The sequence below is a fragment of the Danio aesculapii genome, chromosome 12 (genome assembly GCF_903798145.1).
Source record: "Danio aesculapii chromosome 12, fDanAes4.1, whole genome shotgun sequence".
Lineage (NCBI taxonomy): Eukaryota > Metazoa > Chordata > Actinopteri > Cypriniformes > Danionidae > Danio > Danio aesculapii.
Genome location: NC_079446.1, coordinates 20,455,643 through 20,468,036, shown reverse-complemented (window position 1 = coordinate 20,468,036; position 12,394 = coordinate 20,455,643). Strand labels below are relative to the sequence as shown.

General features: G+C 33.5%; 1 protein-coding gene across 1 annotated transcript in view; it reads left to right on the top strand.

Moving 5' to 3' along the window:
• Window positions 1–12,279: 12,279 nt before the first annotated feature.
• The window catches only part of svila (supervillin a), a 98,745-nt gene continuing 98,630 nt past the window's right edge, over window positions 12,280–12,394 (top strand). Inside the window, exon 1 of the mRNA XM_056469298.1 lies at window positions 12,280–12,356. Coding sequence (XP_056325273.1) covers window positions 12,329–12,356 — 28 coding nt within the window. The 5' untranslated portion in view covers window positions 12,280–12,328. The remainder of the gene's footprint in view (window positions 12,357–12,394) is intronic.

The window sequence follows — 12,394 nt, the reverse complement described above, 5'->3', positions numbered from 1 at the left end:
AAACAACTGTTGTTAGTTGGCTCACAAAATGTGAGACAAACCGTGAGGAGACTCATGATTTTATAGCTTACAAAGTTAAAATACAAAGAAATAAACAGTAAGTAATTTAATGCCCTGCTACATTTGCTATTCGTAATTTTATATACACATAACCACAATTTTTTATATCATTATAAAGATTATCATGTTTATATAAACACTGTAACTGAGGAGGACTTCTCTTCTCCTGAATCCCCATTTCTGAATGCAGACACAGTGGACAGCAGTGCAGCAGGTCTCTTGCCCTGTCTATTCTAACCATCCAACAACCCTGCTGGTAATCTGGAGGATTTTAAACTTACGGCAAACACAGCAGCATGAATATAGGCAATGTGTCTGAATGGTAACAAACTGAACTGATAAAAGACAAAGTCTGCCATTCTCCAATTCTCGTACAGCTCTCCCAACAAAAAGACTTGGTGCAAATCAACAGCTTTGCTGTATCGGCCCTGACAGAATTGCAGGAAAAGACATGCAACAAACCCGTTAGACCCGTGCCGTGCACAGACGCGATCTCACCCAGTCATTGGGTCTCACAGCTTGGCAGGTCTTCCTTGCCTTCGGAAAGCATGTGCTCTCATGAATAATTAAGAAGCATGGTCTTCTCATAGTAGGGGTGGGTGATATGACCTAAAATTAATATCACGGTATTTTTCATCTTTTGAATGGTGACGGTATAATATCATGGTATTACTTTCAATAGCAAAATAATATACATCTCAAGGAAGAACGGACAAAAGAAAGTCTCACTTCTATCACTCTTTAAAAGTTTTGGTTTGGGTCATTTTAAATGCTCAGTCTCGTTATGAGCTGATCTTCATTTCTCTGTGTTGGTGGAATAAAGCAGGAAGAAAATTGAATGCCTTATTATTTAGAATTAGCTATTATTGATGTAAATGCAGCTGTTCAAGGCGCATAATTGATTTATTACGGTATTGACGGTATTAGAAAATCCATGTCGTGGCGCAATGTCGCACCGGTGATGACTATGACACCGGTGTACCGCCCACCCCTATCTCATAGGATAAGAAAACTCCACTATGAATAACAATGAGAAACCTACCCATCATCACTCCACTAGCAGATTTGCGCTATGTCACCGATTTTGATCCCACCCCAAAAATTATTTTAAATTTTGTGTGAACTATCCTTTTAAGACTCGCTCTTTTCTCTCCACACTGAGATATCGTATTTAGACAATCAAAATGTATCTTTTAGAAAATGCTCTCAAAAGGTAAATCTGAAAAAGCCATTTTCATGTCGCAGTGTGGAGGCTTTTGAAATCTGTTGCATTTTAATCATGTGACACTGACCAATTCAGCTAAAATGGAGGACATTTGTAAAGCAGTTGTTTTGGATGTTCACTGTTTTGACAGCATTTTTAAACATTGCTTTTTCTCAAAGGACACAAAATGTTTACTCAGTTGTTGTTTTGGCATGTCTCCCAATCTATATTCTCATATGCATTTGCAACTTTATACTCCTGTGTAATCCACAGCAGTAACTCCACCTCACTGTCTTTTCTCAACATTTTTTCTTCAACCAAACTTTTTTCTCAACATATAGCTGGGATGTTTCAAAAACCCAAAAAGTAAATTAACATATGTGCAGTACAGGGACGAAAGTATTTTCAGTCATTTCATTGTGCATCACCAATATTTTGGAAACAATTGAAAATGATGTGTGGATCCAGAGTCTTAAAGCATTGAATTATACATGTCAGACGAAGAAAGAAACGCTATACTACAGTGCGCATGTTCAAACACAATCCTATAGTCCATCACTTTTGTTTTTGTTGTCAAGTCCTTGCACATGCCTGTAGACAGAACAATTATATGCATGACTTCACTGTTTTTAGTTTTTGTAGACAATGCTATCATTTTTAAATACATGTGCTTTGAAACTTGTTTTGCATTTTAATCTGTCATGTAGATGAATGTAAAAGTGCATAGGGTTTTTACCTGTTTTTAGTTGATATTTGTTTTTTGTTGGTTGTCAAGTAAGATAATACTGATCAAATATATGAACGAGCAATACACTCGCATCAGGGTGTGCCTGGGTTGCATTTAGAGGCCCTTTTGACTTAATGATTTCCTGCTTGGCCTTTAAAATCTTGAGTTTAATGGCTTTTGTAATGCTGACAGCTAACAGCATACGTAGCTCTTCAACCAGAGAGAGAGAGTGCAAAGGGCTTAGAGATTGGTGTCTGTTGAGGCAGAGATAATTTAATATAGTTCTATTTAAGGATGTTTCCACATGTTTGAGCCCCTAAACACTCTAGAGGTTCAGAGTTGTATGTGTGAGAACAAGTGATTTCAGACCATCCTAAAAAGACCCAAAAGCCAGAGGTTGTTTGTATGGTACATTTGAGGTTTGATTTCTTCATGATATGTGAAGTAATGCATTTGTGGTGCATTTTGTTTGGACCTGCAGGCTTGCTGTTCCATTTTGTCATTGCTGAAAACAACATGCAACTTTATTATCTTCAACACAAGAACATGCGTGTTTCTTTTGCTTTTTCCAAAACGTACTTTAAGTGATTTTGAACAATAAAGAGTCTGAGATGATGTTGATGTAAAAAAAAATAATTATACTGCTGAAAGATTAAGGGTGTGCTCACACTCAGTTTAATTATGTTTTGATTGGAGTAGATATAATTATAATCAAATTTATCTTTTGTTTATTTGTTGTTTTATTATATTTATTGTATTTGTGAATTGGCCTGTCACAATAACTATTTTCTTTTGTACAACACCCTCATCTCTCTGACTCTTGCACCAGGTTGCTCATTTGCACTATAAACACTTTCTTCACCCCATGTCTCTTGGAAACATTGTGCATTTCAAATTGTGCTTTATTCAGGTGAGTGGGCTTGACAAACCACCTGTAGAAACACTCCTCTCTCTTATGCACCTGACACTTTATCTAAACTCTATCTTACAAGAACTCAATAATGAAAAGGATGCTTACTATAAATGTACCACAATCATGATGCACTGCTTGCTTCAATCTTAAATAACTCTTTTACAATATAAAACCTTAAATACCTTTTTTGCACAATATTTACCTTTTAATGACTCTCTTTGAACAATATCCTGCACAACATTGTTCAGTCTCATGTAAAAGTTCTTGTATAGCCTGTTTTGTGTATAGTTAAGTATTTTATGTCTATAGTTACTGTAAGTCTTATGTGTATAGTTAAATATTTTACAGTATATGTTTTTTTAAATAACTCTTATGTCCAGTGTTGTGTTGTATTTATGATTAGTTTATGTAGCACCGTTGTCCTGTGAGACGCGACATTTCGTTCCTCTGTATGTCCACACATGTAGCGAAATGACAGTAAAGCTCGACTTGATATTGCACTAAAGTATATTGCAATTAAACTATTGTCATTTTAAGACCATTTACACCAGAATGACAATATAATATCATCACAATGCAAGTACACTCTTCCAAAGAACATATAATATTGTATTCTTAAGAATATTTCATTTAATTATAGTAATTTTAACAAATTAATAATTAGGCATTGGAATCAGAATATGAAAACACATATCCCAAATAAATAATAATAAATTTGAACAAATTTTGGTAAAAAAATAAATTTGCGAAATCTGTTTTCAGTTGTCAGACACCCATATGAAAATATACTATAGTAATTTATAGTAAATACTAAAGTGTTTTTTTAACCATACTGATACTGACTCCTTCAATAAAGATGTTGCACAGTTAAAATCAAAAATCAACTAAAATTTGGCAATAATTGGTTTTTATATATGGGCGATATATATTGCATCACCAAAAATGATTTAGGCCATGTCCATGTGTTGTGCGATAAGTTGATTTATTGATTATTGTGACAGGCCTATTTGTTTACAATAAATTACTTTTGCCATAAAATAGCTTTTGTTGCTGACAGTCGAGCTGTGTCCGAGTCCAATTGGATTTATATTTATATTATATATATATTTTTATATATATATATATATATATATGTATGTGTGTATATATATATATTTATATATATATATATAACAAAAGGAATAAAGTTAAATAAAATGGTTATATATGAAATTGCTTTCCCATATTTCTTTTGTTGGAGTACTATCATCTACTTAAGGCTGATCATTCCTAGCCATGTCTTTTTTTCTAAATGTGCATTTTATTTAAAAACAATGAAGAAGTTTTCCCCATGGGCAGAGCTCATTTTTCATTCTGCAAACTAGTCATGCTGTCAGGATCATGCTGTCCATGCATATCTGTTTTCATCATGGTGATGATCAGGGGAGCTTTGCCTCGTGACTGGTCATTGCTCTTATGTTTCACAACAAAGCTGTCTTTCCATACGTTGTTATATTTCTGCAACTTACTCAGTGGAAGGAGCATGTAGAGGATTAGAGAACAGGATGTCTAGTCCAGGAAGTTTATGGATAACTCCACTTTCTGTCTGTAGTTCTTGAGTCAGAGAACTGTTGTGATGTACAAGTTCTGCTTCAAATCAGTTATAACTACAATTTTATTAATGTTTGTTTTACTTTTTATGTGATGACCCAGAAAAATCAGACTGTGATGATATTTTCTTTTTTGTTTGTTTGTTTGTTTAGGGATTTGTTAAAAGTTAAATGTAAATGTAGTAATTTACATTACTTGTGGTTAATGAAATGTATTTCATTGTATTTATTTCATTATGTTTTCAGTTTATAAAAATATTTTTATTTTTTCTTCTAGTATATATATTTTTGTTTATGTATTTTTATGTATATTTTTTGTTGATATATTTATTAATATATATATATATATATATATATATATATATATATATATATATATATATATATATATATATATATATATATATATATATATATATATTATTATTATTATTATTATTATTATTATTATTATTATTATTATTATTATTATTATTATTATTATTATTATATTGTTTATTTATATTCTTTTAAATGCTTTTAATTAATTTAGTTTTTTATTTATTAATCTTTTCTTTTTTTTTTTTTTACTGATATATTTATTAATTTTTTTTTGTTAATTTCAGAATTGGTTCATCTTGCAAAAATATTTTGTAATGTCAATTACATTTATAATTGGATTTTAATTTGCTAGTTAAAATAAAGCCCTTGCTAAATAATGATAAATATTGATTTATTTATTTATTATTTTTTTTAAATCAACAGTGCTACCTTACTTGGTTTGTGAATATTTTACAAAAAAGCTTAATATCAGTCCTTAAAGATCTTTTCAAAAGAAAAATGCATGAATGTAATATGTTGCATTTAGCTCTTTCATTTTACTCAAATTTCACTATGAATAGGTCTGCATAATGGTGGGTATGACCATGACCATGAGGTTGGCACAGTAACACTCATACCCGTAATTCAGCAGACACAAACCTCAGGACCTTCTGAAGCAACTGCTCATTTATCAAAATAAGCATCAGCTCTCTGAACAAGACAATAGCAGCTGTGGTCCTGCTCTGGCCTGTGCAGCGTGAGAGACTGTTGTTTTCATTTCACCAACAGTGCTTCTTGTGTTACCATTGATTAATATGGTGATTTCCTTCACATAGGCTGTCATTGTTTAAATCATTTGACAGGAAGACAGTACATCAGTTTCCTAGCATCCATCTATTTACTGAACCAAGCATTCAAAACAACTCTCGGAGGAGCTGTGTTGAACAAAATGTACTAATAATAACTAATTTCCTGTATGTGTGTCTAAAAAAAAAAAACAGGCTTATGTAAAGATATGCAGATAAAAGACGTCTTTCTGCAATCGTCTAATAAATGCACCAAGTTTGAATATTTGATTAGAATAGAACATTTAATTGCTTGATGTTCCCTTTCTAGAGCCCCTTACAGTTTTTTCTTATAGCCAAAATTCCCAGTAGACTCCCCTGCTTTCTCTCTGAGTAACGGCTGACCCTGTTGCATAAGTGCAAGACTGACATCATTGTTAAAGGGAACTGAATGCAGTGTGAACTGGTGTGGGCCCCCAAATCTCCCCCCTGTGCTGGGATAAGGAGCAGCTGGGGCTCCTGAGGCACAGCCCTTTCTGTTGAGAAAATATTGGGAAACGGCCTCTCTGTACTGTAGCACAAACACCTGGATTTTGCATTGTGCTTGTAGATGGTATGTGTTTTTGTCTTTGGTTTTTTCATTAAAAGTTTTTACTAGGACTTAAGTTTTGGGAAGTTTCTATAGAAGTAGTTGTGTAGGAATTGGATGGGCAGGGCTGGTTTACTAATGACAGACTTAAATGTGTAACAATGATGTCTTCCGAATAGCATTTGAGCGACCACTAATAGTCATTTTGTAGCTTATTATATGTTACAGAGAGTTGATCCAAAGGCAATATTATTCACAAAATATTTATTTTCAAGCCCAAGAAACCATGAAAAAAATCAGTTCTTTGACAATTTATTTTATTCTTTAAATTTAATTAAATTTAATATTATTTTATATTTTTAATTTATTTCATATTATTGTTTTTATTTAATAAAATTTTATATTATTCTATATAATATAATTTTATAATTTTTTGTTTTATTGCAACTTTTTAATTTAATATTTTATATTATATTTATTTATTTTTATTTAATTTATTTTAGTTTTTATTTTATATTATTTTATATATATTTTATTTTATTTTTTTATTTAATAAATTTGTATATTATTTTATAATATATTATTTCATATATTTTTTTGTGATTTTTTTAAAAAAAATTATTCAATTTAATATTGTTTAATATTTAATATTTAATTTAATTTTATAAATTGTTATATTCTATATTTTTTATTTAATTATTTTTTAATTAAATTTTATATTTTATATTATATTATATATATTTTTTATTGTATTTTATATTATTTTATATATTATTTATTCAGTTTTTTTTTATTAAAATTTTATATTTTATGTTATTTATTTTGAACAGCCTGTTTTTACTTTTCTGTAATAACCTTGCACATCCAAAAACACATGCAGTATTCTTCTCCACTTATTTAAGATTGTGAGAATCTGGCTTGGTGTGCTACATACAGCCAGTAAAGTGAAAAGTTTGACAGCATTTTCCCAGGATTTTACTATTTATTCTCAAATCAAGAAGAATAGTATATCTCCACCTTTCTCTTTAGTCATCACTGTCACTCGTCACGTTATATTTTTGAGTACCAAAAATGTGTTGCTGATGTGTAAATCTGATAAATTATCTGACATTTAAAAGTTGCCGTTTAGTTTAAATTTATGGTCTTTTTTTTTTTTCCACCGAACAGGAAGTTTTGAAAGGTACTGCATGTTTTCATACTACGCTCCAACTCTTCACGGAAAGTTCAAGGAAAATTTGATTCCTCATGATACAACCTTTTTAAGGCTTTAACTTGGAGTGCATGTTTTCATAGTTTAGTGAGATGCATGTGTCATAATTATGAGTTGAGAACATTTCTGACTCACTCCAGAATATAAACAGAAACGTACACATGAGCTTCTGACCACCATATTATGTAGACACTGACATACCTTCTGCACGCAGTTAAACATGCATGCTCGGTGCTCACATGAGGATCCCAGATGTGCTGATCACTCAGGATGTTCTTTGGCAGCGGGCCATAGAAACCTGAAGCATGCTGGGAAAAACACAGTCTGTTTCTAAGTTCTAATGAAGACATTGTCTACTAATGGGGGCCACAACGTATTGTTCTTGACTTATTTGCTTGCTCAAATGCATGCGTATTTGTGTAAGTGGGTCACATTAGAAAAGCGCATCCGTTTGGAGGTTGGAAGGGCTAATATCTTTGTTTTCCATCCGCTTGTTCCTGTTGCTGCCCTCGTGTCTTCATTTAGAGTCAGCAGAGCTTTTAGGTTGGTTTTTAAATGTGCACCGTCAGCTGTTTGGCTGCTTGCGTATTCAATCTGAGATGGTTTGAGGAGCTTTTAAATCTGGGTAATTGCAATTGTTTAAAGCATTGGTGCCCACTTGATGGAAATTAACAACTCCAGACAGTTGTTAAACTATGTGTGGTTTGGAAATGGCTTTTGGTTAGTCGTTTAACATGGAATATGCAGAAACAGTTTTTCCTGGCAACAAAGTTTAGCCCTGTTTATGCTTTTAGGAAAATCATTCGCCTTTGGCAGGTGGTAAGAAGTTATATTTTCTGTAGCGGATTTTGATGTTTGCAATATGTCGATTATGCCAAAGAACTTGGTTAACCAAGAAACATGAGATCTTTTATTGGTATTAAGCAAAGATTGATCCAATATTTTTTATATTTGATGCACCTGAGGTTATCTAGCAATCCCTGCACGTCACGGGCACACACTTCAGAAATATAGTTGATTTGTAGGCGCATATATATTGTTGTAGAATGTGGATGGATTACGCTCTCCAAAATGCAACTCTATTTTTCATATTTATTTCGTTGGATGGATCAGAAGTTGGTGATTTGATTTATTTGGCCTTGTCAGCTGTAAAGTATTGTACACAGCGTCCTAAGAGCAGTGACTGTCACAGAGCAAAAGAGGCTGTTTTTTTGCAGAGGTGATGGGTTCAGTCTGTGGTTGAGTGAGGGAAAGAGCGAAACAACATGATTTTTCAATTAAGCCTCCCCTCAGAATTTTCTTCGTAAGAGTGCAAAAAGCCAGATCTGGAGGGAGATCAAACCTCCACCCAAGTTAGTCCATGTAAAATTGCATATGTTTTTATATGGAGTAACAGAGAACCACATCATCATGTATAAAACCTTTTCCCTTAACATAAAGCAAGCTCATTTTTGCAGTTACAGTAATATGTAGTAGAATCCCAACAGTGTCAAGCGCCAAGAGCTCACAGATCATGTTGTGAGGTGCAATAATGTCTGTAAGACTTCATATTATGCCCTGAAAGCTAGTAGCAATGATTTTTGGATTATGTTGGCACAACACAGTGAATGATATGAAGTGATCTACTAGGCCTACTATGCATACAGATTTGGGTGATTTGCAGTGTTTTCACTAAAGATCAGACTGTGCAAATTTTTATTGTTGTCTTGAATTGCATTCTTCTATGCACGCATAGGATTGTCATTGATAGTAATTTGTTATATAAATAATGCATTATTTAGAGCCATATAAAATCAGTATTGTTATCAAAATGTATTTTTCTGTACCATTTTTAATTTAAAAGATTACAATCAAAATGAACCATTTTTAATTAAAAATACAAATGCTTAAATCCGTCTTAAAGCATTATAGCTTTATTGTTAATGCAGACACTTCTAACGTTTTATCCAATGTCTAAATATGGATATTATTTACAATATTCAGATCATTAATTTGTATCTTGTGCCAAATTGTGCAGTTTAAATAAATAGAATTGTCAAGCAGACAAACTTGACCAACACTTTATTGAAAATTTATATTTGCTTATGTTGCATTCGCATGTTGCCATCCATATTTTAATAATTTACTGCATGCTAAAGGTGACTTGGCTGATCAGGAAAAAAATATTTATAAAATCAACACCACTGTCTTAATATTTAAACCAACTATTACAATAAAATATTGACTATTTCTATTTGGTTGTCCATGTATCAATAATGCAATGAAAAAATGTGGTGTATTGATATCATCCCCCACCCCTTCTACAATGTAGACTGTTTTATTAATTCAAACTCTGAATATCTTCAGTTTTATTATGTGATAATACACATTTACCTAAAGAAACATCCAGTTCCTGTATTCCTTGTTTAAGAAAATGTTTCTGTGTGACACAAGAGTGTTGTGTCTCCAGGTGCTCATGCATAAAGATTTGCATAGTTTCCAAGTTAAACTTTGTGTAAAAAAATGAGTGTAAGTAAACAATGTAGTTGTGTAAATATACCTCTAAATCAGAAATGCCCAAAGTAGGGCCTGTGGGCAAAAGTTGGCCCAGGGTAAGCTTTGGTTTGGCCTGCCATCCCATTTGAAATGAGAGGGAGAATGATGGGGAGTTGGTTGGAGCGAGTGTGAATGACAGAAATCATCATTTTGAATTTAATGTAAGCTTTAGTTTCTTTGTTTTATTGAGGAGCTAGAAAATAGCCAACTGAAATGCATTCATTCATTTTCTTTTCGGCTTAGTCCCTTTATTAATCCGGGGTCGCCACAGCAGAATAAACCACCAACTCATCCAGCACGTTTTACGCAGCGGATGCCTCTCCATCTCTGGCAAACATCCATACACACTCATTCACACACATACACCGTGGACAATTTAGCCCACCCAATTCACCTGTACTGCCTGTTTTTGGACTGTGGGGGAAACCGGAGCACTCGTAGGAAACCCACGCAAACGCAGGGAGAACATGCAAGCTCCACACAGACACGCTAACTGACCCAGTGACCTTCTTGCTGACAGCACTACCTACTGCGCCACTGCATTGCCCCAACTGAAATTCAATGTTTCAATTACATGTAAATAAATCAGACTTTTAAAATGTAAATACAGTTAATTGACAGATGCACAAGACATCGGCGAGCAAATGAAGGCAAAGGCAGAAGCAGCTCGACTAGTGTAATCATCATTGAGCTCCATTATGTTATAGATTGAATTATGTTTTTACTGTAATATGTGCATGATAACATGTTAAAAATGAGACTGCATCATTAATTAATATGTTTTAAAGCAATTTTCCAGTTATTTTTAGATATTAGCAAATAAATTAGGAAATTACCCATGACAAAATTTTATGTAAAACGGTTTGGTACATTCAAATACTTCAAGTTTGTTTTTGGCCCTTTATAAGAAAAAGTTTAAGCACCCATGCTCTAAATGCATGTTAATTTACTCTGCAGTTTAACGGCCTCTTAACATATAGTTAAAATGCTACTTGTGCATTCTTTTAATTATTTTTGTTGCATATGTTTCTCAATATGAGCATTAAAAATGGCCCACTTTTTGTCAAAGCCTCATGAGGCCACTGTCTTTCTCCCATCGTTGCTTATCAAAAAAAATCCGGCATTAACTTTGGGCAATATATCTGTCAAACATAATGCAGTAGTGGAGATAAGTCTCCAGGTTTTGTTTGATGGATGAGTAGTAGAGATGGAATAATTGCCTGAGGAGAGACATGGAAGGAGGACTGGAGGATACAAATCTCTGTTGCTAATGGCCTTTTGAAAACATTTACACAGAGACCCCGGGATTCCACATTCAATTTGATTCCCCATTCAACCTTCAGTTTGTTTGATTTCTACTTCACTATGCAATAAAGTCAAACGCTGTAAAGATTTAATGTTCCTGTTTTAAGTTAGCACCAAGTTGCTCACATTAAAAGGATGGCTCACTGAAAAAAATGAAATTAGGCCTTCCAATTTGAAGGTGATTTTTTTTTTTTGTGGCAAAAAGGAAGATTATTGGTTTAAGGAATTAAAGGAAGGTCATTGGTTATTCATTAAATGCAAAATGCAAAAAACTAAACAAAAAACATGAAAGGAGAGGAAGTTTAATACCTGTGGTTCTGTCTAAAATGAATCTAAAGTTAAAAGTAAAATGTAAGTCTTTCAACATTTAAGGTGCAGTTATTATATTGTTTTAAATACATTGTACTGGGGAGAGTTTTTTTTTATTTATTAATAAACGTCAGGTTTTCTTGTTCACAGATCAGATCTGGTTATCTTTGGCACTGAGTTTTCAGTTCATTGCTGACACAGGAAGATGCAGATGTCCCAACGAATAAAGAGACTACATTGATCGTCTGTCTGGCCAGATGGACCAACTGGCATCATTCCATGTTATGTTCTCCTACCGTGACCCACTTGTTACCCTCATTAAAAGTTTTTCATCTTGATTCGTGCCTCGATCCACATTGCAGCCCTCTAATGAACTGTTATCTCCATTCATTTGAGTTCTTGATGAATTGGCCAGCTTTTCGTTATCTCCTTGTGCCCCTGGATTGGGTCAGCCGTTGTGGCTTTGGCAAGGTCTGATGTTTGTGAGTAAATCCAAAAAAAGTTCCGTTTCAGATTTTCTTTTACCTTAACAGTCATAAACCGTCAACCTCTAACAAAAGCACTGTGGTAGGAAGGCTTCTCTGGTGTGAAACCACATCATGGTTCTGGGCACATTCTCCTGTCACGTGTTTCTTGGTTCACTGGGCTGTCCTGTCCTTCCCAGACCATCCCACTTGGCATTGCTTGTCTCTACAGTGACTTCTTCCCCAGTCTTTACAGGATGGATTGTCTCTGTCAGTTGTATATGGTCTAAAAGCTTCTAGATTTCACTCTGGTCTGGCGTCCATGTGCAAAGGGAGAGATGCTAAAGAGAGAGAGCGTGTTGAGAGGTAAAATGCTTAGCTTATCTTTCCTTTCTCCTTGCCTC